The sequence below is a fragment of the Bubalus bubalis genome, chromosome 5, assembly GCF_019923935.1.
Source record: "Bubalus bubalis isolate 160015118507 breed Murrah chromosome 5, NDDB_SH_1, whole genome shotgun sequence".
NCBI classification, from domain to species: domain Eukaryota; kingdom Metazoa; phylum Chordata; class Mammalia; order Artiodactyla; family Bovidae; genus Bubalus; species Bubalus bubalis.
Window position 1 is genome coordinate 26,287,807 of NC_059161.1, and position 27,441 is coordinate 26,315,247.

Sequence of the window (27,441 nt, forward strand, 5' to 3'; positions counted from 1 at the left end):
AAACTAAACAGCATACTCCAATAGATCAAAAGTTTGCTGTTACTTATAAATTAATACATATTAATATATAATATAATTCATTGGATTGGCCAATTCTGTGGTGTAAATATTCCTACCATGACCACTTTCAAGTAACCAACATGACTAGAATGTAGTGTCAGCTCTCACAAACTGGTACAATCTGGCTCCAGACCACTAATATAATCCACACTTTAAGAAGTCGTATGAGTCTTCTATAGGTTGCATGAGACTAAAAATTTGAAAGAACACTGCCCTAGAAAAATGGCAATATCTGGCCATCAGGATACTTGTTCTGTGCCCCCACCCCCCAAACTTATAGGAACCACAGCTGCAAGGGCTTCCCTGGTGGCTCAGGTGGTAAAGAATCTGCCTCCAATGTGAGAGACCTGGCTTCAATCCCTGGGTTGGGATGATCCCCTGGAGAAGGGCATGGCAACCCCTTCCAGTACTTTTGCCTGGAGAATTCCCATGGACAGAGGAGCCTGGTGGGCTACAGTCCATAGGATCGCACAGAGTTAGTCACGACTGAGCACCTAAGCACAGCACAGCTACATGCAACACAAATGATTCTTAAAAACATTAACTGTATTGAGGAAAAGAAATCAGACTCAGATGAATACATGCTATAGGATTACATTTATGGAAAGCATGGAATTTATTATAGCTAAATTGACTATAAACCATTTCATTTATTTTAAATGTAATTTTTCATGTTTGTGTTACACTTTATAATAAGAAGTTTTTTAAAATGGAATTATACAGAACATGTAGCTCTCCTGTGTTTTGATTGGAAGGACATCCCGTCTTACTGGCTTAAGCCCTACTCAAACTATAGTCCTGCCAAATAGAAGTTCGCTCTGTTCTATCTATCATGCCCTTTCCTTGCCACATGCTTTGTTTCAATATGGAACAAATAGTTTCCTGGAATTCCTCTACTTTAGTTTCAAGGTCATTGGAAAACACTTTCTCTGAATTGCCTGCTTGAAATCGAATGTCTTTACTTGTGGCAAGCAAGACTACTAAAAAAGAAGAACTAAAGAGCCTCTTGATGAAAGTGAAAGAGGAGAGTGAAAAAGTTGGCTTAAAATTCAACATTCAAATAACTAAGATCATGGCATCTGGTCCCATCACTTCATGGCAAATAGATGGGGAAACAATGGAAACAGTGACAGGCTTTATTTTTTGGGGGGGCTCCAAAATCACCGCAGATGGTGACTGCAGCCATGAAATTAAAAGACACTTGCTCCTTGGAAGAAAAGCTGTGACCAACCTAGACAGCATATTAAAAAGCAGAGACATTACCTTTTAAAGGTCCATCTAGTCAAAGCTATGGTTTTGCCAGTAGTCATGTATGGATGTGAGAGTTGGACTGTAAAGAAAGCTGAATGCCAAAGAATTGATGCTTTTGAACTGTGGTATTGGAGAAGACTCTTGAGAGTCCCTTGGACTGCAAGGAGATCCAAACCAGTCAATCCTCAAGGAAGTCAGCCCTGAATATTCATTGGAAGGACTGATGCTGAAGCTGAAACTCTAATACTTTGGCCACCTGATGTGAAGAACTGACTCATTGGAAAAGACCCTGATGCTGGGAAAGATTGAAGGCAGGAAGAGAAGAGGATGACAGAGGATGAGATAGTTGGATGTCATCACCGACTCAATGGACATGAGTTTAAGCAAGCTCTAGGAGTTGGTGATGGACAGGGAAGCCTGGTCTACTGTAGTCCATGGGGTTGCAAAGAGTTGGACATGACTCAGAGACTGAACTAAACTGAAAATAAGACTACAGTGTGCTGCTTCTTTAAAGTGAAGCCACTTAGTTGTGTCCGACTCTTTGTGACCCCATGGACTGTAGCCTACCAGGCTCCTCTGTCCATGGGATTTTCCAGGCAAGAGTGCTGAAGTGGGCTGCCATTTTCTTCTCCAGGGGATCTTCCCAACCCAGAAATTGAACCTGGGTCTCTTGCATTGCAGACAGATGCTTTACCTTCTGAGCCACCAGGGGAGCCTACTGATTCTTTAACTTAACCATATATTGCAAGGCATCTTCCTATGTCAGCATTTTTTAACAGCTACAGGGTATTTCATCATATGATATGCCACAGTTTGTTGAGCCAGCCCTCCATTGGTATATATCTAGATGGTTGGTTCTTGATTTTTTGGCTTAATGGATAAGCAAAGTCATGGTTTTTATCCCAATGGACTGAGCTCTATTGGGATGGAGCCCTGGTCTAGCCACTGATGCATTGTACTAATAATTCCAGGTCAGTGCTCTGAATGTAGCATACGCTTGATAGAATGGCTGTGGAATGAATGAATGAAGATGATCTGAATGAATCATATTTATTAGCATTCTTCCTGGAAGCCCCTTAGGCAAAGGGGCAGACAAGCAATGATTAGAGCCCAGTGGTAAAAGAACTGAATCAGAGTGGATTTAAATCTCAGGTCTCCAGATGTGTGACTTGAGGTAGCTACTTAATCCCTCTTTACTTCAGTGTCCTCATCCATAAAATGGGTACAGTTATGGCACCTGCTTCATAGGACTCTTTGAGGGTTAAACAAGTGTGTACATGTAAAGGTCTCAGCATGGGCCTAGCATGTCAGCATTCATTAAATGGTAGAATGTAATCATCTCAGCTCATCTAGGTATAAAAATGCAGCATGCATGATACGTCTTGGTAACCAGGAAGTTACATGACATGGAAACCAGGTCCTTCTGGCTCCTGCTTTTGTGGTGACTGCTGTTGGTTTGATTTACTTTTTTAACATCAATTTTGCTTCTGAGGAATCAGCTGCCCCCTTAAGGAGAGTATTTATACTCACAGTCTATCACCATGGAGATTGTCAACAGTAGGGAATCCAAGATCACATCACCTCTTCTGGAGGCTGAAAGTGGACTCTCAGGGCCCTTTAATCCTGCAAATTTAGCTGGGTGTCATCTACATTCTGACTGCTGAAAAGAAAAAAAGGCACCCCAAACTTCAGCAGCTTCATAACATCTCCCACCCCAAAACCTTAAACTGTGTCAAGTCAAAGAAGCTTGGGACAAATGCAGTTTCTTACTGCAGTAAGTCCACAGTCATCCTCCACGCCGAGCTGGAAGATTGAGACCAAGTATTCAACCAGAGTGCTCACTGGAAACTGGACAGAGGAGAGGAGGAAGGTAAGTAAAAAGAAGGTGGACAGAGGGCTCAGAAGGAGACCTGGCAGGGAGGATGAGTGAGGGCACTGTGTGCGTGTGTGTTCAGTCACTCAGTCATGGCCAACTCTCTGCAACCCTGTGAATTGTAGCTCGCCAGATTCCTCTGTCCATGGAATTTTCCAGGTAAGAAAAGAGCGGGTTGCCATTTCCTACTCCAAGGGATCTTCCCAACTCAGAGATCGATCCCTTGTCTCCTGCATTAGCAGGCAGATTCTTTACCACTGTACCACCCGAGGGTATTATTATTTCTAAATCAAGAACCACAAATACTTGGATCTTAAGAAGGTGGCATTAGGAACTCTGTGCAGAGAGACTCCCTAACACAGAGGAGTTATATTCAAGCAGTCATCAAAGTCCCCATTTATATCTTGAAAAATCATAGTACAGGTGTCAATAAGGTTGTGCCTTGAAGTTCTATAGTCAGTGGAGTGTTTCTAGGCATCTGATATTCTCTGTTCCTAATTTAGCTGCATCTTGATTTGAAGAACATCTGCTCTCCCTGGGCTGGTCCTTCCAGATGTATTACCTGTCAAGGCAGGCTTGACACTCCTTGTCTTGATGTCCAGGTGCTCTCTGGCGCCTGTTCCACAACTTTGCCCTGCCTGTGCATTTCATCTTTCACTTTCAAAACAGAACAGGTGTGTTCTTGTTGTTCCCATGTATCTTAAAGATCATCTCAAAATACTTTTCCTAAATTGACCTGCATAAAATTGAGTATCTTCATTTGTGGCAATCAAGACTGACCCACATAAGTTTTTGCAGAGACATCTAGACATCTTCATATCTTCTTGGAAAATAGTCAAGGGAAAGAGGGTGAGACAGAATTGGTAGCTTTGGTGTAAGTGTGGGGAAGGTTAATAGTGACTTCTGAGAGCTAGAAAAGGCTCCTTTCATGTGGGAACCTTAGCATTTGTCACCCTTCTGGTCAGACATGGCTTTGGGCCATTTTTTAGCTCTGACTGCACTTGTCTTTGTTTGTGGAGTAGGTGTGTGTGTGTAATCCAAGAGCAAGAAAGAATGGTTAAGCAATCCCATTGGGCTCCTGTAGGCAAAGCAGTACCCTGGGAGATTATGGGCTGATCCTACACTGACTGAGAGGAGATTGCATAAAGAGAGCAGAGTTGGAGCAATTTCAGAAAGATGGCAGACTAAGAAGTTCCAGGTCCCTTCTTATCCCACGGAAACACTTCAGTTAAGTTCAGTTCAGCCATTCAGTCGTGTCCGACTCTTTGCGACCCCATGAATGGCAGCACACCAGGCCTCCCTGTCCATCACCAACTCCCGGAGTTCACTCAGACTCACGTCCATCGAGTCAGTGATGCCATCCAGCCATCTCATCCTCTGTTGTCCCCTTCTCCTCCTGCCCCCAGTCCCTCCCAGCATCAGAGTTTTTTCCAATGAGTCAACTCATCGCATGAGGTGACCAAAGTACTGGAGTTGCAGCTTTAGCATCATTCCCTCCAAAGAAATCCCAGGGCTGATCTCCTTCAGAATGGACTGGTTGGATTTAAAAAGCAACTATTGAGGGAGGAGCCAAGATGGCGGAGGAGTAGGACGGGGAGAACATTTTCTCCCCCACAAATTCATCAAAAGAGCATTTAAACATCGAGTAAATTCCACAAAACAACTTCTGAATGCCGGCAGAGGACATCAGGCACCCAGAAAAGCAGCCCAACTCTTCGAAAGGAGGTAGGAAAAAATATAAAAGACAAAAAAAAAGAGACAAAAGAGGGAGGGACGGAGTTCCGTCCCGGGAAGGGAGTCTTAAAAAGAGAGAAGTTTCCAAACACCAGAAAACCTTCTCACTGCCGAATCTGTGCCGAGATTTGGAAGCACAGAGGGCAACATAAAAGGGAGGAAAAAAAAAAATAAACAATTAAAAATTGCAGATTGTGAGCCCTACGGTAACTCCCCCAGCGGAGAAGCAGCACAGACGCCTGCACACGGCATTAGCAAGCGGGGCCTGGGCAGGGAAGTGCGGGCGGGCTGTGTCCCTTAGAGTAAGAATCGGGCCGAATGTCCGGAGCGCTATCTGAGCGAAATAATTTGGGCTAGCAAACCAGACTGTGGGATATCTACCACGCGAAAAGCCAGCCCTAACCTAAGACACCGCCAGGCCCGAGCACAGAACAAAGGACTGAACAGAGATAGCCGGCTGCAGACCTTCCCCCTCCGGTGACAGGCAGCCAGAGCCAGAAGGGGGCAATCGCAGCCCCAGAGAGTCACTATCTATAAAATTGTAAGCAGGCTTCTTTGCTAACTAAAACTTCTTGGGGGTCTGGACGGTCAACATCTGCCTGAGAAGGTGCGCCGGTTTTACACCCAGATAACTGAGTGGCGGGGAGGCGATAAGTCGCAGCATTGGCGCCCGTCAAACACATCACCTGAGCTGCTCGGATCTGGGAAGAGCACAAAACGCAGGCCCAACCGAGTCTGCACCTCTGAGGACTACCCGAGTGCCTGAACCTGAGCGGCCTGGACCTGGGAGCTCAGCCCAGGGCCGGCCTCTGATTGTTCCCGGCGGAACAACCTAGAGCCCGAGCAGTGTGGGCAGGGAGGCTACACGCGCCTTGAGCGGGGGCAGACCCAGTGTGGCTGAGGCACTGCGAGCGCACGCCAGTGTTATCTGTTTGCAGCATCCCTCCCTCCCTTCCCACAGCGCGGCTGAACAAGTGAGCCTAAATAAAAAAAAAAAAAAAATAGTGTCCTCCACCGTCCCCTTTGTGTCAGGGCGGGAACCAGACACTGAAGAGACCAGCAAACAGAAGAAGCTATAACAGAGGGAAACGCCTTGGAAGCTACAGGCCATAGATTAAAACCCTGTGGTTACTACGGATTACATAGGAAGGGGCCTATAGATCTTGAGAAATATAAGTCGGACTAAGGAACTAGCCAAAAATGAACTGAACCCACAATACTCACAACAAAACCAGAGAAAGACCTAGATATATTTTTACTATTTTTACGATCAATCTTTCTTTCTTTCTTTCTTTTTTTTTAATTTTTAAAAAAAAAAATTTTAAGTCCTCTATTGTCCTTTAATTTTCACTTTTATAACTATTACTTTGCAAAAAAAAAAAAAGACCCTATTTTTTTTTTTCTTCTTCAGCAAACTTCATATATATATTTTGTAATTTTTTGACCGTGTTTTTTTTTTTTTTTCCTTCTTTTTTTAACATTGTATTTTTGAAATTCCAAACTCTACTCTAGATTTTTAATTTTAGCCTTTTGGTATATGTTATCAATTTTGTACCTATAGTTTTTTTCATAATTTCTGTGACTTTTTTTCCCCTCTGTTTCTTTCTCTTCTTCTTTTATATAACATCATATATCTGCAATTCCAAACTCTACTCAAGATTTTTAATTTATGCTTTTTGGTATTTGATATCAATTTTGTACCTGTATTTTCTTTACAATTTTTGCGACATTGTTTTTGTTGGTTTGTTTGTTTTCTCTCTTTATTTTTCTTCTTCTTTTTTTTTTTAACATTGTATTTTTGAAATTCCAAACTCTACTCTAGATTTTTAATTTTTGCTTTTATGTATTTGTTACCAATTTCGTACCTTTAAGAACCCGATCTTCAGGACCCATTTTTCACTAGGGTACGAGATTACTGGCTTGACTGCTTTCTCTCCCTTTGGACTCTCCATTTTCTCCACCAGGTCACCTGTATCTCCTCCCTAACCCCTCTCTACTCTACCCAACTCTGTGAATTTCTGTGTGTTCCAGATGGTGGAGAACACTGAGGGAACTGATTACTGGCTGGATCTGTCTCCCTCCTTTTCATTTCCCCCTTTTATCCTTCTGGCCACCTCTGTCTCCTGCCTCCTTCTTCTCTTCTCTGTATAACTCCGTGAACATCTCTGAGCGGTCCAGTTGTGGAGTGCACATAAGGAAGTGACTACTGGCTAGCCCACTCTCTCCACTATTGATTCCACCTCATCTCATTTGGGTCACCTCTAACTCCCTCCTCCGTCTTCTCTTCTCCATGTAACGCTGTGAACCTCTCTGAGTGACCCTCACAGTAGAGAAACTTTTCATCTTTAACGTAGATGTTTTATCAATGGTGCTGTATAGAAGGAGAAGTTTTGAAACTACTGTAAAAATAAGACCAATAACTGGAAGTAGGAGGCTTAAGTCCAAACCCTGACTCCAGGGAACTCCTGACTCCAAGGAACATTAATTGACAGGAGCTCATCAAATGCCTCCATACCGACACTGAAATCAAGCACCACACAAGGGCCAACAAGTTCCAGGGCAAGACATACCAAGCAAATTCTCCAGCAACAAAGGAACACAGCCCTGAGCTTCAAGATACAGGCTGCCCAAAGTCACCCCAAAATCATAGACATCTCATAACTCATTACTGGACATTTCATTACACTCCAGAGAGAATAAATATAGCTCCATCCACCAGAACATCGACACAAGCTTGCCTAACCAGGAAACCTTGACAAGCCACCTGTACAAACCCACACACAGCGAGGAAACGCCACAATAAAGAGAACTCCACAAACTGCCAGAATACAGAAAGGACACCCCAAACTCAGCAATTTAAACAAGATGAAGAGACAGAGGAATACCCAGCAGATAAAGGAACAGGATAAATGCCCACCAAACCAAACAAAAGAGGAAGAGATAGGGAATCTACCTGATAAAGAATTCCGAATAAGGAGAGTGAAATGGATCTAAAATCTTGAAATTAAAATGGAATCACAGATAAATAGCCTGGAGGCAAGGATTGAGAAGATGCAAGAAAGGTTTAACAAGGACTTAGAAGAAATAAAAAAGAGTCAATATATAATGAATAATGCAATAAGTGAAATTAAAAACACTCTGGAGGCAACAAATAGTAGAATAACAGAGGCAGAAGATAGGATTAGTGAATTAGAAGATAGAATGGTAGAAATAAATGAATCAGAGAGGACAAAAGAAAAACGAATTAAAAGAAATGAGGACAATCTCAGAGACCTCCAGGACAATATTAAACGCTACAACATTCGAATCATAGGGGTCCCAGAAGAAGAAGACAAAAAGAAAGACCACGAGAAAATACTTGAGGAGATAATAGTTGAAAACTTCCCTAAAATGGGGAAGGAAATAATCACCCAAGTCCAAGAAACCCAGAGAGTCCCAAACAGGATAAACCCAAGGCGAAACACCCCAAGACACATATTAATCAAATTAACAAAGATCAAACACAAAGAACAAATATTAAAAGCAGCAAGGGAAAAACAACAAATAACACACAAGGGAATACCCATAAGGATAACAGCTGATCTTTCAATAGAAACTCTTCAAGCCAGGAGGGAATGGCAAGACATACTTAAAGTGATGAAAGAAAATAACCTACAGCCCAGATTATTGTACCCAGCAAGGATCTCATTCAAGTATGAAGGAGAAATCAAAAGCTTTTCAGACAAGCAAAAGCTGAGAGAATTCTGCACCACCAAAGCAGCTCTCCAACAAATACTAAAGGATATTCTCTAGACAGGAAACACAAATACAGTGTATAAATTCAAACCCAAAACAATAAAGTAAATGGCAACGGGGTCATACTTATCAGTAATTACCTTAAACGTAAATGGGTTGAATGCCCCAACCAAAAGACAAAGTCTGGCTGAATGGATACAAAAACAAGACCCCTACATATGTTGTCTACAAGAGACCCACCTCAAAACAGGGGACACAAACAGACTGAAAGTAAAGGGCTGGAAAAAGATTTTCCATGCAAATAGGGACCAAAAGAAAGCAGGAGTAGCAATACTCATATCAGATAAAATAGACTTTAAAACAAAGGCTGTGAAGAGACAAAGAAGATCACTACATAATGATCAAAGGATCAATCCAAGAAGAAGATATAACAATTATAAATATATATGCACCCAACACGGGAGCACCGTAGCATGTAAGACAAATGCTAACAAGTATGAAAGGAGAAATTAACAATAACACAATAATAGTGGGAGACTTTAATACCCCACTCACACCTATGGATAGATCAACTAAACAGAAAATTAACAAGGAAACACAAACTTTAAACGATACAATAGACCAGTTAGACCTAATTGATATCTATAGGACATTTCATCCCAAAACAATGAATTTCACCTTCTTCTCAAGCGCACATGGAACCTTCTCCAGGATAGATCACATCCTGGGCCATAAAGCTAGCTTTGGTAAATTCAAAAAAATAGAAATCATTCCAAGCATCTTTTCTGACCACAATGCAGTAAGATTAGATCTCAATTACAGGAGAAAAACTATTAAAAAATCCAACATATGGAGGCCGAACAACACGCTGCTGAATAACCAACAAATCACAGAAGAAATCAAAAAAAGAAATCAAAATTTGCATAGAAACGAATGAAAATGAAAACACAGCAACCCAAAACCTGTGGGACACTGTAAAAGCAGTCCTAAGGGGAAAGTTCATAGCAATACAGGCACACCTCAAGAAACAAGAAAAAAGTCAAATAAATAACCTAACTCTACATCTAAAGCAATTAGAAAAGGAAGAAATGAAGAACCCCAGGGTTAGTAGAAGGAAAGAAATCTTAAAAATTAGAGCAGAAATAAATGCAAAAGAAACAAAAGAGACCATAGCAAAAATCAACAAAACCAAAAGCTGGTTCTTTGAAAGGATAAATAAAATTGACAAACCATTAGCCAGACTCATCAAGAAACAAAGGGAGAAAAATCAAATCAATAAAATTAGAAATGAAAATGGAGAGATCACAACAGACAACACAGAAATACAAAGGATCATAAGAGACTACTATCAACAATTATATGCCAATAAAATGGACAACGAGGAAGAAATGGACAAATTCTTAGAAAAGTACAACTTTCCAAAACTCGACCAGGAAGAAATAGAAAATCTTAACAGACCCATCACAAGCACGGAAATTGAAACTGTAATCAAAAATCTTCCAGCAAACAAAAGCCCAGGTCCAGACGGCTTCACAGCTGAATTCTACCAAAAATTTAGAGAAGAGCTAACACCTATCCTGCTCAAACTCTTCCAGAAAATTTCGGAGGATGGTAGACTTCCAAACTCATTCTATGAGGCCACCATCACCCTAATACCAAAACCTGACAAAGATGCCACAAAAAAAGAAACCTACAGGCCAATATCACTGATGAACATAGATGCAAAAATCCTTAACAAAATTCTAGCAATCAGAATCCAACAACACATTAAAAAGATCATACACCATGACCAAGTGGGCTTTATCCCAGGGATGCAAGGATTCTTCAATATCTGCAAATCAATCAATGTAATACACCACATTAACAAATTGAAAAACAAAAACCATATGATTATCTCAATAGATGCAGAGAAAGCCTTTGACAAAATTCAACATCCATTTATGATAAAAACTCTCCAGAAAGCAGGAATAGAAGGAACATACCTCAACATAATAAAAGCTATATATGACAAACCCACAGCAAACATTATCCTCAATGGTGAAAAATTGAAAGCATTTCCTCTAAAGTCAGGAACAAGACAAGGGTGCCCACTTTCACCATTACTATTCAACATAGTTTTGGAAGTTTTGGCCACAGCAATCAGAACAGAAAAAGAAATAAAAGGAATCCAAATTGGAAAAGAAGAAGTAAAGCTCTCACTGTTTGCAGATGACATGATCCTCTACATAGAAAACCCTAAAGACTCCACCAGAAAATTACTAGAACTAATCAATGACTATAGTAAAGTTGCAGGATATAAAATCAACACACAGAAATCCCTTGCATTTCTATACACTAATAATGAGAAAACACAAAGAGAAATTAAGGAAACAATTCCATTCACCATTGCAATGGAAAGAATAAAATACTTAGGAATATATCTACCTAAAGAAACTAAAGACCTATATATAGAAAACTATAAAACACTGGTGAAAGAAATCAAAGAGAACACTAACAGATGGAGAAATATACCATGTTCATGGATTGGAAGAAGCAATATAGTGAAAATGAGTATACTACCCAAAGCAATCTATAGATTCAATGCAATCCCTATCAAGCTACCAACAGCATTCTTCACAGAGCTAGAACAAATAATTTCACAATTTGTATGGAAATACAAACAACCTCGAATAGCCAAAGCGATCTTGAGAAAGAAGAATGGAACTGGAGGAATCAACCTACCTGACTTCAGGCTCTACTACAAAGCCACAGTTATCAAGACAGTATGGTACTGGCACAAAGACAGAAATATAGATCAATGGAACAAAATAGAAAGCCCAGAGATAAATCCACGCACATATGGACACCTTATCTTTGACAAAGGAGGCAAGAATATACAATGGATTAAAGACAATCTCTTTAACAAGTGGTGCTGGGAACTTTGGTCAACCACTTGTAAAAGAATGAAACTAGAACACTTTGTAACACCATACACAAAAATAAACTCAAAATGGATTAAAGATCTAAACGTAAGACCAGAAACTATAAAACTCCTAGAGGAGAACATAGGCAAAACACTCTCTGACATACATCTCAGCAGGATCCTCTATGACCCACCTCCCAGAATATTGGAAATAAAAGCAAAAATAAACAAATGGGACCTAATTAACCTTAAAAGCTTCTGCACATCAAAGGAAACTATTAGCAAGGTGAAAAGACAGCCTTCAGAATGGGAGAAGATAATAGCAAATGAAGCAACTGACAAACAACTAATCTCGAGAATATACAAGCAACTCCTACAGCTCAACTCCAGAAAAATAAATGACCCAATCAAAAAATGGGCCAAAGAACTAAATAGACATTTCTCCAAAGAAGACATACAGATGGCTAACAAACACATGAAAAGATGCTCAACATCCCTCATTATCAGAGAAATGCAAATCAAAACCACTATGAGGTACCATTTCACACCAGTCAGAATGGCTGCGATCCAAAAGTCTACAAGTAATAAATGCTGGAGAGGGTGTGGAGAAAAGGGAACCCTCTTACACTGTTGGTGGGAATGCAAACTAGTACAGCCACTATGGAGAACAGTGTGGAGATTCCTTAAAAAACTGGAAATAGAACTGCCATATGACCCAGCAATCCCACTGCTGTTCATACACACTGAGGAAACCAGAATCGAAAGAGATACGTGTACCCCAATGTTCATCACAGCACTGTTTATAATAGCCAGGACATGGAAGCAACCTAGATGTCCATCAGCAGATGAATGGATAAGAAAGCTGTGGTACATATACACAATGGAGTATTACTCAGCCATTAAAAAGAATACATTTGAATCAGTTCTAATGAGGTGGATGAAACTGGAGCCTATTATACAGAGTGAAGTAAGCCAGAAAGAGAAACACCAATACAGTATACTAACGCATATACATGGAATTTAGAAAGATGGTAACAATAACCCTGTGTACGAGACAGCAAAAGAGACCCTGATGTATAGAACAGTCTTATGGACTCTGTGAGAGAGGGAGAGGGTGGGAAGATTTGGGAGAATGGCATTGAAACATGTAAAATATCATGTATGAAACGAGTTGCCAGTCCAGGTTCGATGCAGGATACTGGATGCTTGGGGCTGGTGCACTGGGACGACCCATAGGGATGGAATGGGGAGGGAGGAGGGAGGAGGGTTCAGGATGGGGAACACATGTATACCTGTGACAGATTCATTTTGATATTTGGCAAAACTAATACAGTTATGTAAAGTTTAAAAATAAAATAAAATTAAAAAAAATAAATAAAAAGCAACTATTAGCCTAATTGAAACAAATATATGGGAGCTCTGGAAAAGAAAGGTCTACAGCAAAAAAATCTAATGCCCATTTTAGAGAAAGCCACATTCAAAATAGTAGGAAACTCCATGGTGTTTTTACCTTCCCTCCCCCATTCCTGCCCCAGCACAGCACAGTGCAGTGTGGGGAAGCAGTGGCCCAGCTCCCAGTTCCCTCCCTGGAACACAGAGGGAGTGGAGCAACACTGTAACTTGTCTGGGAACTGCCGGAGGGATGGGTCTCTGTTTTGCTAACTCAGAGCTCAAACAGGAAAAAGTGGATTGTTCATATTTCAGGCTAGGAAGAGCTTGGAAAGCAGTAGTTGTCAACAGCTAGTGACTGCTGCCAGGGGACTACACATTTGCAAAGGTCTGGGGGTAAGAAATTATAGGTAGATGAATGCAACAGAACATCTAAGACTCTGAAAAGAAACCAGAGAGAGGCTTCTTGGAAAAATAAAGGAATTTTAAAGCAGCTATGTATACAAGGAGAAATAAAAAGCACAGATACACAGACAGAGTCCTAGGCAGGATGCATGCTCATGTTCAGAAAAGTCCAAAGAAGAATGAAAACCTTCATACCTGACTCCAAGGCTCAGAACATGCCCACTACTTAGTAGAGATCTTTCCTTGTGTGGAGCCAGTCTGCAGAGACCAGGAGAGATGGCTATTTTTCTCTCAAGCGCTCAGTGTTAAAAAAAAAAAAACAACAAAAAACATAAGACTTATAAAGAAACAAGGAAAGATGGTCCACTCAAAGGAAAAAAATTAAGTGGCAGAAACAGTCCCTGAAGAAACACAGGCAGCAGTAGTACCAGAGAAAAACTAAAAAACTAAACAACAAAAAGAAACCTGTCTTAAATATACTTAAAAAGCTAAAAGGAAATGTGGACAAAGAATTGAAGGAAATCAGGAAAATAATATATAAGCAAAATGAGAATATTAATGAAAGAAGTTCTAAAAAGGAATCAAACAAAAATGTGTGTGTGTGTGTACTCAGTTGTGTCTGACTCTTTGTGACCCCATAGACTGTAGCCCACCAGGCTCCCCTGTCCATGGAATTCTCCAGGCAAGAATACTGGAGTGGGTTACCATTTCCTCTTCCAGGGGATATTCCTGACCCAGGGATCAAAGCCACATCTCCTGCATTCGCAGGCAGATTCTTTATCCCTGAGTCACCTGGGAAGACCAAATAAAAATAATGGAATTGAAATATACAGTAACATTTATGAAAAAAAAAAATTCACTAGAGACATTCAAAAGTGGGTTTGAACAGACAGAAGTAAGAATCAGAAAACTTGAAGATAGACTATTTGAAATTATTGAGCCTAGGTAGCAAAAAGAGAAATGAATAAAGAAACATGAGCAGAGACCAAAGACTTGTGGGGCACCCTCAAGCTGGCATATACTGACTATGGGATAAATTAAAAGAGAAAGGGGCAGAGAGATTATTTGAAGAAATAATGACTGAAAACTTCCCAGACTAGATATGGATCTACAAATCCCAGAAGCTCAGTGGAGACCAAAGAAGTTAAATCCCTCGATACTCACACAGAGACAATTATAATCAATCTGTTGAAAGTCAAAGAAAAGGAGAGAATCTTCAAAACAGCAAGGGAAAAATGATTCATCGCATACAAGGGAGCCCTAATAAGATTATCATTAGATTTTTCAGCAGAAACTTTGGAGGTCAGAAAACAGTGGGGTGATATGTTTAAAGGGCTCAGTCCCCACAAACCAAAACCTAAACAAAACCAAGCCCCACACCCCAAAAAACCCCATCCCACTATTGACTGAGAATAACTTAGCCAACAAAACTTTCCTTCAAAAATGGAGAAATAAAAACATTCCCAGATAAACAGAAGCTGAGGGAGTACTGCTACATCTTCCCTACAGGAAGTGCTAATGGGAGTCCTTGAAGTTAGTATGGAGAAATGCTAAACCGTAACTTGAAGTTATATGAAAATATAAAGACCCCTGGTAAAGATAAATGCACAAATATAGACACCATCATTATTGTCATTTTGGTTTGTAATTCCATTATTTTCTACACAATTAAAAAACACAAAAGCATAAAATATGATAAATTAATGTTAATGGGTACACAGTATATCAACATGTAATTTGTGACATCAATAACAAAATGAGGGAGGGCAAAGCTATATCAGAGTGGGTTTTTATTAATGAGTTAATGCAAGATAGTATGAATTTTAAATAGATTGTTATGCAATTTGGATGGGCATAGAGATTATCATACCGAGTGAAGTAAGTCACATAGAGAAATAATATATGACATCCCTTATACAGAATCTAAAAAGAAATGATACAAATGAACTTACTTACAAAGCAGAAACAGACTCACAGACTTAGAGAATGAATTTATGGTTCCCAGTGTGGGAAGGGAGGGGAGAATGGGTAATTAGGGAGTGTGGGATAAACATGTACACACTGCTATATTTAAAATGAATAACCAACAAGGACCTACTATATAGCCCAGGGAACTCTGCTCCAGGTTATGTGGCAGCCTGGACTGGAGGAGAGTTTGGGGGAGAATGGATACATGTGTATGGATGGTTGAGTCCCTTTGCTGTCCACCTGAAACTATCACATTATTAATCAGCTATACTCCAGTATAAAATAAAAAGCTGAAAAATTAATTAAAAAATAAGATAGATCACTATAAATTTAAAATGTTATGTATAATTCCCATGATAACTACAAAGAAAATCTCTCTAAAATATACACAAGAGGAAATGAGAAAGAAAAATAGGTCACTACTAAAAATTAAATAAACACAAAGAAAAGTAGTAATGGTGAAAATGAGGGGCAAAAAGCCCTATAAGACAAAAAAGAAAACAACAAAACGGTAAAAGTAAATAACAGTAATTACTTTATTTTTTCTTTTTTTTCAGTAAGTACTTTAAATGTAAATAGATTAAATGCTCGTCAAAAGAGATTTGCAGAATGGGGAAAAAAACACAATTTTTTTTCATCCACCATCTATGAGACTGTTTTTAGATCTAAGGACATGCAAAAGTTGAAAATAAAAGACTAGAAAAAGATACTCCCTGCAAATATCAACTCAAAGAGAATGAGGTGGCACTGTATTAATTTCATAGAAAATGAAGTCTAAGTAAAAAAATGTTACAAGAGCCAAAGAAGAGGAGGGTATATTGAAGAAAGGATCATGAAGAAATAGAAAGTATGAATAGACATATAACTAGTAAGAAAATTGAATCAGTAATCAAAGAGCTCCCCAAAATAAAAGCCCAGGACTAGGTGGCTTCACTGGTGAATTCTACTTAGCTTTTAACTACTTTAACACAGGGCTTCCCTGGTAGCCAAGATCTGCCTGCAGTACAGGAGACCCCGGTTCCATTTTTGGGTCAGAAAGATATGCTGGAGAAGGGACAGGCTACCCACTCCAGTATTCTTGGTGGCTCAGCTGGTAAAGAATCCATCTGCAATGCGGGAGACCTGGGTTTGATCCCTGGGTTGGGAAGATCCTCTGGAGAAGGAAACACCCACCCACTCCAGTATTCTGGCCTAGAGAATTCCATGGACTATATTCCATGGACTGAATTCCATGGGGTCACAAAGAGTTGGACACAACTGAGTGACTTTCACTTCACCTTAACATAATAAAGACCATATATGAAAAGCCCAGCTACAATCATACCCATGCAAAGGAATGAAGTTGGACACCTACCTCACACCATATTCAAAAATTAATTCAAAATGAATCAAAGACATATATGTAAGGTCTTTAGGTCTATATGTAAGGTCTTTAGGTCTATATGTAAGACCTAAAATTATAAAACTCTTAGAAGAAAACAGGAGAAAAGCTACATGACATTGAATTTGGCACTGACATCTTGGATATGACACCCTAAACATAGGCAACAAGAGAAAAAATAGATAAACTGGACTTCACCAAAATTAAAAACTTTATGTATGAAAGAATTTATTATCAAGAGTGAAAGCAGGCTCTTGCAGAGAGATATTTGCATATTTATATTATTAACAGCATTATTCACAGGAACTGGAAGGTAGAAGTAATTCAGTGAGGAATGGATAAGCAAAATAGAGCATATACATACAATGGAATATTACTCAATTTTTAAGAGAAAGGAAATTATAAAACATGCTACCGTATAGATAAACCCTGAAGACACTAAGTTAAGTGCAATGTTCAGTTCAGTTCAGTTGCTCAGTCATGTCTGACTCTTTGCAACCCCATGGACTGCAGCACGCCAGGCCTCCCTGTCCATCACCAACTCCTGGAATTTACTCAAACTCACGTCCATTGAGTCGCTGATGCCATCCAAAAATGTCATCCTCTGTTGTCCCCTTCTCCTTCTGCCTTCAATCTTTCCCAGCATGAGGGTCTTTTCAAATGAGTCAGCTCTTTCATCAGGTGGCCAAAGTATTGGCCTTTCAGCTTCAACATCAGTCCTTCCAATGAATATTCAGGACTGATTTCCCATAGGATGGACTGGTTGGATCTCCTTGCAGTCCAAGGGACTCTCAAGAGTCTTCTCCAACACCACAGTTCAAAAGCATCAATTCTTCCATGCTCAGCTTTCTTCACAGTCCAACTCTCACATCTATTCATGATCACTGGATAAACTATAGCCTTGACTAGATGGACCTTTGTTGGCAAAGCAATGTCTCTGCTTTTTAATATGCTGTCTAGGTTGGTCATAACTTTTCTTCCAAGGAGCAAGTGTCTTTTAATTTCATGGCTGCAGTCACCATCTTCAGCGATTTTAGAGCCCCCCAAAATAAAATCTCTTACTGTTTTGACTGTTTCCCCATCTATTTGCCATGAAGTGATGAGACTGGATGCCATGATCTTAGTTTTCTGAATGTTGAGCTTTAAGCCAACTTTTTCACTCTCCACTTTCACTTTCATCAAGAGGTTCTTTAGTTTTTTTCACTTTCTGCCATAAGAGTGGTGTCATCTGCATATCTGAGGTTATTGATATTTCCTCTGGCAATCTTGATTCCAGCTTGTGCTTCATCCAGTCCAGTGTTTTTCATGATTTACTCTGCATATAAGTTAAATAAGCAGGATGACAATATACAGCCTTGATGTACTCCTTTTCCTATTTGGAACCAGTCTGTTGTTCCATGTTCAGTTCTAACTGTTGCTTCCTGACCTGCATACAGGTTTCTCAAGAGGCAGGTCAGGTGGTCTGGTATTTCCATCTCTTTCAGAATTTTCCATGGTTTGTTGTGATACACCCAGTCAAAGGATTTGGCAGAGTCAAAAAGCAGAAATAGATGTTTTTCTGGAACTCTTGCTTTTTTGATGATCCAGTGGATGTTAGCAATTTGAGCTCTGGTTCCTCTGCCTTTTCTAAAACCAGCTTGAACATCTGGAAGTTCACAATTCACGTACTGTTGAAACACGGCTTGAAGAATTTTGAGCATTACTTTACTAGCCTGTGAGATGAGTGCAATTGTGTGGTAGTTTGAACATTCTTTGGCATTGCCTTTCTTTGGGATTTAAATGAAAACTTACCTTTTCTAGTCCTGTGGCCACTGCTGAGTTTTCCAAATTTGCTGGCATATTGAGTGCAGCACTTTCACAGCATCATCTTTTAGGATTTGAAATAGCTCAACTGGAATTCCATCACCTCCACTAGCCTTGTTTGTAGTGATGCTTCCTAAGGCCCACTTGACTTCACATTCCAGGATGTCTGGCTCTAGGTGAGTGATCACACCATCGTGATTATCTGGGTCATGAAGATCTTTTTTGTACAGTTCTTCTGTGTATTCTTGCCACCTCCTCTTAATATATTATGCTTCTGTTAGGTCCATACCATTTTTGTCCTTTATTGAGCCCATGTTTGCATGAAGTGTTCCCTTGGTATCTCTAATTTTCTTGAAGAGATCTCTAGTCTTTCCCATTCTATTGTTTTCCTCTATTACTTTGCATTGATCAGTGAGGAAGGCTTTTTATCTCTCCTTGCTATTCTTTGGAACTCTGTATTCAAATGGGTATATCTTTCCTTTTCTCCTTTGCTTTTTGTTTCTCTTCTTTTCACAGCTATTTGTAAGGCCTCCTCAGACAGCTGTTTTGCTTTTTTGCGTTTCGTTTTCTTGGTGATGGTTTTGATCCCTGTCTTCTGTACAATGTCATGAACCTCCGTCCATAGTGCAATGTTAGTCACCAAAAGACAAATACTGCGTACTCCCACTTATACAGTGTGTGCGTGTGTGCTCAGTCACTTTAGTCATGTCCAACTCTTTTCGACCCCATGGACCTCCCCCAGGCTCCTGTGTCCATGGGATTCTCCAGGCAAGAATACTGGTGTGGGTTGCCATACCCTCATCCAGGGGATCTTCCTGACCCAGGGAGGGAATCCACGTCTCTTATATCTCCTTCACTGGCAGGCAGAATTACCACTAGCGCCACCTGGGAAGATCTGAGGTACAGCAGAGTAGTCAAATTCATAGAAATAGAAAGCAGAATGGTGGTGCCAGGGGCTGAGCAAGGGAGAATGGAGAGCTGTTGCTTAAAGGGGACAGAGTTTCAGTTTGAGATGATGAAAAAGTCCTGCAAGTGGAATGAGGTGGTGGTTGCTCATCAATGTGAATGTAGTTAATGCCACTGAGCTGCACACTTAAAAGTAGTTAAAAATGGGACTTCCCTGGTGGTCCAATGGCTAACACTGCAAACTCCCAGGGGACCTGGGTTTTGATCCCTAATTAGGGACGCACCTAATTAAGTGGCTCAGTAGTAAAGAACCTGCCTGCCAAAGCAGGAGAACCAAAAGATGAGGGTTTGATCCCTGGGTCCAGAAGATCCCCTGAAGAAGGAAATGGCAACCTGCTTCAGTATTCTTGCCTGGGAAATTCCATGGACAGAGGAGCCTGGCAGCCTACAGGACATGAGGTCACAAAAGAGTTGGACATGACTTAGCGACTGAGTGTGTGTGCGCACGTGCGTGCACACGCACACACACGGAACTAGGGTCCACATGCTACAACTAAAAAGATTCTGCATGCCAAGACTAAAAATCCTCTGTGCTGCGACTAGTATGCACTGCAGCCAAATAAAAATAAAAATAGTCAAAATGGTAAATTTTATTATGCATCTTTTACTACGATGAATTTCAAAAAACAATGAAAAAATCTGATATAATAGGGCTTTTCTGGTGGCTCAGATGGTAAATAAATGCAGGAGACCTGGGTTCAATACCTGGATGGGGACAATCCCCTGGATAAGTGAATAGCTATCCACTCTAGTGTTCTTTTCTTTTAAAATTTATTTATTTATTTTTATTGAAGGATAACTGCTTTATAGAATTCTGTTGTTTTCTGTCAAACCTCAACATGAATCAGCCATAGGTATACATATATCCCCTCCCTTTTGAACTTCTCTCCCATCTCCCTCCCCATCCCACCCCTCTAAGTTGAGACAGAGCCCCTATTTGAGTTTCCTTAGCTATACAGCAAATTCCGGTTGGCAATCTATTTTACATATGGTAGTGTAAGTTTCCATGCTACTCTTTCCATGCATCTCACCCTCTCCTCCCCTCTCCCCATGTCCACAAGTCTATTCTCTATGTCTGTTTCTCCACTGCTGCCCTGTAAGTAAATTCTTCAGTACCATTTTTCTAGATTCCATATATATATGTGTTAGAATATGATATTTATCTTTCTCTTTCTGACTTACTTCACTCTGTACAATAGATTCTAGATTCATCCACCTCATTAGAACTGACTCAAAGGCATTCCTTTTTATGGCTGAGTAATATTCCATTGTGTATATGTACAACTTCTTTATCCATTCATCTCTAGATGAATATCTAGGTTGCTTCCATATTTTAGCTATTGTAAATAGTGCTTCAATGAATAATGGGATACATGTGTCTTTTTAAATTTTGGTTTCCTCAGGGTATATGCCTAGGAGTGGGATTGCTGGGTCATATGGTGGTTTTATTCTTAGTTTTTTAAGGAGTCTCCATACTGTCTTCCTTTGTGGCTTAGCTGCTAAAGAATCTGCCTGCAATGCGGGGGACCTGGTTCGATCCCTGGGTGGTGAAGATGCCCCAGAGAAGGGAAAGGCTACCCACTCCAGTATTCTGGCCTGGAGAATTTCATGGACTATATAGTCCATGGATACAACTGGATACGATTGAGGGACCTTCACTTTCACTTCACTTTCAAACCATCTTCCATAGTGGCTGTATCAATTTGCATTCCCACAAACAGTGCAAGAGCATTCCCTTTTCTCCACACCCTCTCCAGCATTTACTGTTTGTAGACTTTCTGGTGATGGCCATTCTGACTGGTGTGAGGTGATAGCTCATTGTAGTTTTGATTTGCATTTCTCTAATAATGAGCAAAGCTATGGTTTTTTCAGTGGTCATGTATGGATGTGAGAGTTGGACTGTGAAGAAAGCTGAGTGCCGAAGAATTGATGCTTTTGAACTGTGGTGTTGGAGAAGACTCTTGAGAGTCCCTTGAACTACAAGGAGATCCAACCAGGCCATCCTAAAGGAGATCAGTCCTGGGTGTTCATTGGAAGGACTGATGCTAAAGCTGAAACTCCAATACTTTGGCCACCTCATGCGAAGAGTTGACTCATTGGAAAAATCTCTGATGCTAGGAAGGATTGGGGGCAGGAGGAGAAGGGGACGACAGAGGATGAGATGGCTGGATGGCATCACCGACTCGATGGACATGAGTTTGAGTGAATTCCGGGAGTTGGTGATGGACAGGGAGGCCTGGTGTGCTGCGATTCATGGGGTCGCAAAGAGTCAGACATGACTGAGCGACTGAACTGAACTGAACTGAATAATGAGCAATGTTGAACATCTTTTCAAGTGTTTGTTAGCCATGTGTATGTCTAAACAGAGAAATGTCTATTTAGGTCTTATTCCCACTTCTTGATTTTTTTTTTTTTAAAGCAGACCTATGGGTTTATTTATTTATTTATTTTTACTTTACAATATTGTATTGGTTTTGCCATCCATTGACATGAATCCACCATGGGTGTACATGTGTTCCCCATCCTGAACCCCTCTCCCACCTCCCTCCCCATCCCATTCCTCTGGGTCATCCCAGTGCACCAGCCCAGAGAACCCTGTATCATGCATCAAACTTGGACTGGTGATTTGTTTCACATATGATAATATACATGTTTCAATGCCATTCTCCCAACTCATTCCACCCTCACCTTCTCCCACAGAGTCCAAAAGACTGTTCTATACATCTGTGTCTCTTTTGCTGTCTCGCATATAGGGTCATTGTTACCATCTTTCTAAATTCCATATATATGTGTTAGTATACTGTATTGGTGTTTTTCTTTCTGGCTTACTTCACTCTGTATAATAGGCTCCAGTTTTATCCACCTCATTAGAACTAATTCAAATGTATTCTTTTCAATGGCTGAGTAATATTCCACTGTGTATATGTACCACAGATTTCTTATCCATTCATCTGCTGATGGGCATCTAGGTTGCTTCCATGTCCAGGCTATTATAAACAGTGCTGCGATGAACATTGGGGTACACGTGTCTCTTTCAATTCTGGTTTCCTTGGTGTGTATGCCGAGCAGTGGCATTGCTGGGTCATATGGCAGTTCTATTTCCAGTTTTTTGGGTTGTTTGTTTTCCTGGTATTGAGCTGTATGAGCTGCTTGTGTATTTTGCAAATTAATCCTTTGTCAGTTGTTTCATTTGTTATTATTTTCTCCCATTCTGAAGGTTGTCTTTTCACCTTGCTTATAGTTTTATTTTTTGTGCAAAAGCTTTTAAGTTTAATCAGGTCCCACTTGTTTACTTTTGTTTTTATTTCCATTACTCTAGGAGGTGGGTCATAGAGGATCTTGCTTTGAATTATGTCATTGAGTGTTCTACCTATAGTTTCCTCTAAGAGTTTTATAGTTTCTGGTTTTACATTTAGGTCTTTAATCCATTTTGAGTTTATCTTTGTATATGGTGTTAGAAAGTGTTCTAATTTCATTCTTCTGCATGTCACTGCCCCGTTTTCCCAGTACCACTTATTGAAGAGGCTCTCTTTGCTCCATTGTGTATTCTTCCTTCTTTGTAAAAAAAAAAATAATAATAATAAGGTATCCATAGGTGCATGTGTTTATTTCTGGTTTTTTTTTTTTATCTTGTTCCATTGGTCTATATTTCTGTTTTTATGACAGTACCATACTGTCTTCATGACTGTAGCTTGGTAGTATAATCTGAAGTCAGGAAGGTTGATTCCTCCAGCTGCATTCTTCTTTCTCAAGACTGCTTTGGCTATTCAGGGTCTTTTGTGTTTCCATTTGAATTGTGAAATTTTTTGTTCTAGTTCTGTGAAAAATGTTATTGGTAATTTGCTAGGGATTGCATTGAATCTGTAGATTGCATTTGGTAGTATAGTCATTTTCACAATATTGATTCTTCCTACCCAGGAACATGGAATATCTCTCCATTTATGTTGACTTTGGTTTCTTTTATTAGTGTCATAATTTTCTGTGTACAGTTCTTTTGCCTCCTTAGGTGAGTTTATTCCTAGATATTTAATTCTTTTTGTTGCAATGGTGAATGGGATTGATTCTTTAATTTCTCTTTTTGATGTTTCATTGTTAGTATATAGAAATGCAAGTGATTTCTGTGTATTGGTTTTGTATCCTGTGACTTTGCTGAATTCACTGGTTAGCTCTAGTAATTTTCTGATAATTTCTTTACAGTTTTCTATGTACAGTATCATGTCACCTGGAAACAGTGAGAGCTTTACTTCTTTTCTGATCTGGATTCCTTTTATTTCTTTTTCTTCTCTTATTGCTGTAGCTAGGACTTCCTATGTTGACTACTGTGTTGAATAATAGTGGTGAAAGTGGACATGCTCATCTTGTTCCTGATCTTAAGGGGAATGCTTTCAGTTTTTCACCATTGTGACTAATGTTTGCTCTAGGCTTATCATATATGGCCTTTACTATGTTGAGGTAGGTTCCTTCTATGCCCATTTTTTGAAGAGTGTTCATCATAAATGGGTGCTTAATTTTGTCAAAGCCTTTTTCTGCATTATTGAGATTATCATATGGTTTTTATCTTTCAGTTTGTTAATATGGTGCATCACATTGATTGATTTGCATATGTTGAAGAATCCTTGCATCCCTGGAATAAACCCAAATTGATCATGGTGTTTGAGCTTTTTGATGCATTGCTGAAATCTGTTTGCTAAAATTTTGTTGAGAATTTTTGCATCTATGTTCATCAGTGATATTGGCCTGTAGTTTTCTCTTTTATGTGTTATCTTTGTCTGGTTTTGGTATCTGGGTGATGGTGGCCTCCCAGAGTGAGTTTGGAAGTGTTTCTCCCTCTGCAATTTTTTAAAGCATTTTAGAAGGATAGGCATTACCTCTTCTCTAAATGCTTGATAGAATTCTCCTGTGAAGCCATCTGGTCCTGGGCTTTTGTTTTTTGAGAGATTTTTGATCACAGTTTCAATTTCAGTGCTTGTAATTGGGTTGTTCCTAATTTCTATTTCTTCCTGGTTCAGTCTTGTTTTCTAAGAATCTGTCCATTTCTTCCAAGTTATCCATTTTATTGCCATATAGTTGTTCATAATAGTCTCTTATAATCCTTTATATTTCTGCATTGTCTGTTGTAACTTCTCCTTTTTCATTTCTAATTTTGTTGATTTGATTCTTCTCCTTTTTTGCTTGATGAATCTGGCTAAAAGTTTGTCAATTTTATTTATCTTCTCAAAGAACCAGCTTTTAGTTTTATTAATCTTTACTATTGTTTCTTTCATTTCTTTTTCATGTATTTCTGCTCATATCTTTATGATTTCTTTTCTTCTACTAATTTTGGGTTTTTGTTGTTCTTCTTCTTTTTCCAGTTGCTTTAGGTGTAAAGTTAGTTGTCTATTTGATGTTTTTCTTGCTTCTTGAGGTAGGATTGTATTACTATAAACTTCCCTCTTAGAACTGCTTTTGCTGCAGCCCATAGGTTTTGAGTTGTCATATTTTCATTGTGATTTGTTTCTAGAAAATTTTTAATTTCCCTTTTGATTTCTTCAGTAACCTGTTGGTTATTTAGAAATGTATTGTTTAATCTCCATTTTACAGTTTTTCTTGTAATTAATATCTAGTCTCATAGCATTGTGGTCAGAGAAGATGCTTGTTATGATTTCAATTTTCTTAAATTTACTGAGGTTTGACTTGTGACCTGAGATGTGGTCTATCCTGGAGAATGTTCCATGCGCACTTGAGAAGAAGGTGTATTCTTCTGCATTTGGTTGGAATGTCCTGATGATATCAATGAGATACATCTCATCTAATGTACAATTTAAGACTTGCATTTGCTTATTAATTTTCTGTTTTGACAATCTGTCCATTGGTGCAAGTGGGGTGTTAAAGTCTTCTACTATTAATGTGCTACTGTGAATTTCTCCTTTTATTTCTGCTAGTGTTTGTCTTATGTATTGAGGTGCTCCTATGTTGGGTGCATAGATATTTACAATTGTTATGTCTTCTTCTTGGATTGATCCCTTGATCATTATGTAGTGTCCCTCCTTAATCTTAATTACAAGTGTCCCTCTTGTAATCTTCTGTATTTTAAGGTCTATTTTGTCTGATGTGAGGATTGCTACTCCACCTTTCTTTTGCTTCCCATTTGCTTGGAATATATTTTTCCATCCTCTCACTTTCATTCTATATGTGTCTTTAGGTCTGAAGTGGGTTTCTTTTAGACAGCATAAATATGGGTCTTGTTTTGTATTCATTCAGCCAGTTTGTGTCTTTTTCTTGGAACATTTAATTAATTTACATTTAAAGTAATTATTGATATATATGTTCCTATTGCTATTTTCTTAATTGTTTTAGGGTTGATTTTGTAGGTATTTTTCCTTCTCTTGTATTTCTTTACTATATAAATCCCTTTAATATTTGTTGTAAAGCTGGTCTGGTAGTACTGAATTCTCTTAACTTTTGCTTGTCTGAAAAGCTTTTTATTTCTCCATCAATTTTGAATGATACTCTTGCTGGGTACAGTAATCTTGGTGGTAGATTTTTTCCCTTTCAGTACTTTAAATATATCCTGACATTCCCTTCTGGCCTGCAGAGTTTCTGCTAAATTATCAACCATTAAATGTATGGGGTTTCCCTTGTATGTTACTTGTTGTTTTTCCTTTGCGGCTTTTAATATTCTCTCTTTGTGTTTAGTCCTTGTTACTTTGATTAGTATGTGTCTTGGCGTGTTTGTCTTTGGGTTTATCCTGTATGGGACTCCTTGGACTTGGACTTGAGCCTGTTGGACTTGATTGACTATTTCCTTTTCCATGTTGGGGAAATTTTTAACTATAATCTCTTTAAAAAATTGTCTCATACCCTTTCTTTTTCTCTTCTTCTTCTGGGGTCCCTATAATTTGAATGTTGGTGTGTTTGATATTGTCCCAGAGGTCTCTGAGACTATCCTCAGTTCTTTTCATTCTTTTTCCTTTATTCTGCTCTTCAGAAGTTATTTCCACCATTTTATCTTTCAGCTTACCAATTCGTTCTTCTGCTTCAGATATTCTGCTATTAATTCCTTCCAGATTAGTTTTAATTTCAGTAATTGTGCTTTTTGTCTCTGTATGTTTATTCTTTAATTCTTCTAGATCTTTGTTAATTGATTCTTGCATTTTCTCCATTTTGTTTTCAAGGTTTTGGATCATCTTTACTATCATTATTCTGAATTATTTTCCGGTTGTTTGCCTATTTCCTCTTCATTTATTTGGACTACTGTGTTTCTAATTTGTTCCTTCATTTGGGTAGTATTTCTCTGCATTTTCATTATTTGTCTTTTTAACTTATTGTGTTTGAGTTCTCCTTTTCCCAGGCTTCAAGGTTGAATTCTATCTTTCTTTTGGTTTCTGCCCTCCTAAGATTGTTCCAGTGGTTTGTGTAAGCTTCGTATAGGGTGAGATTTGTGCTGAGTTTTTGTTTCCTTGTTTGTTTTTCCTCTGATGGGCAAGGCTGAGTGAGGTAGGTGGTAATCCTGTCTGCTGATGATTGGGTTTATATTTTTGTTTTGTTTGTTGTTTAGATGAGGCATCCTGCACAGGGTGCTACTGGTGGTTGAAATTCAAAGGGTTCGTGAGTGCCTCTTTGGTGTTACTTGCAGTCAGCTTCCAAGCATGCTGATCAACAGAAATTCTCTGGGCTTCTATTTCAACTTCAATGATGGGGCTCCAGAGGACTAGGGCCACCTCTTCTGTGAGTCCAAGGAGAAGCTTGAGGGTGCCCAGTGTCTCTTGTAGACACAAAACCAGTGCAGAGGCTGTTCTCACCCTACTGAGATGGGCCAATGCCATCCCAGGATGAGTTGGGTAAAGCCCTGGACACCATGGAAGGCATGGTGGCCCTGGCCACTCCGGTATTCTTGCATGGAGAATTCCATGGAGAGAGGAGCCTGGTGGGTTACAGTCCATGGGGTTGCAAGGAGTTGGACACAACTGAGCTTCTAACATTCATTTTCAGGGG

At 39.5% G+C, this 27,441-nt stretch overlaps 1 protein-coding gene across 1 annotated transcript in view; it reads left to right on the forward strand.

Moving 5' to 3' along the window:
• The first annotated feature begins 2,285 nt into the window (after positions 1-2,285).
• The window catches only part of CFAP107 (cilia and flagella associated protein 107), a 40,279-nt gene continuing 15,123 nt past the window's right edge, over positions 2,286-27,441 (forward strand). The window contains exon 1 of the mRNA XM_025285638.3: positions 2,286-3,181. Within this exon, the coding sequence (XP_025141423.3) occupies positions 3,068-3,181 (114 nt within the window). The 5' untranslated portion in view covers positions 2,286-3,067. The remainder of the gene's footprint in view (positions 3,182-27,441) is intronic.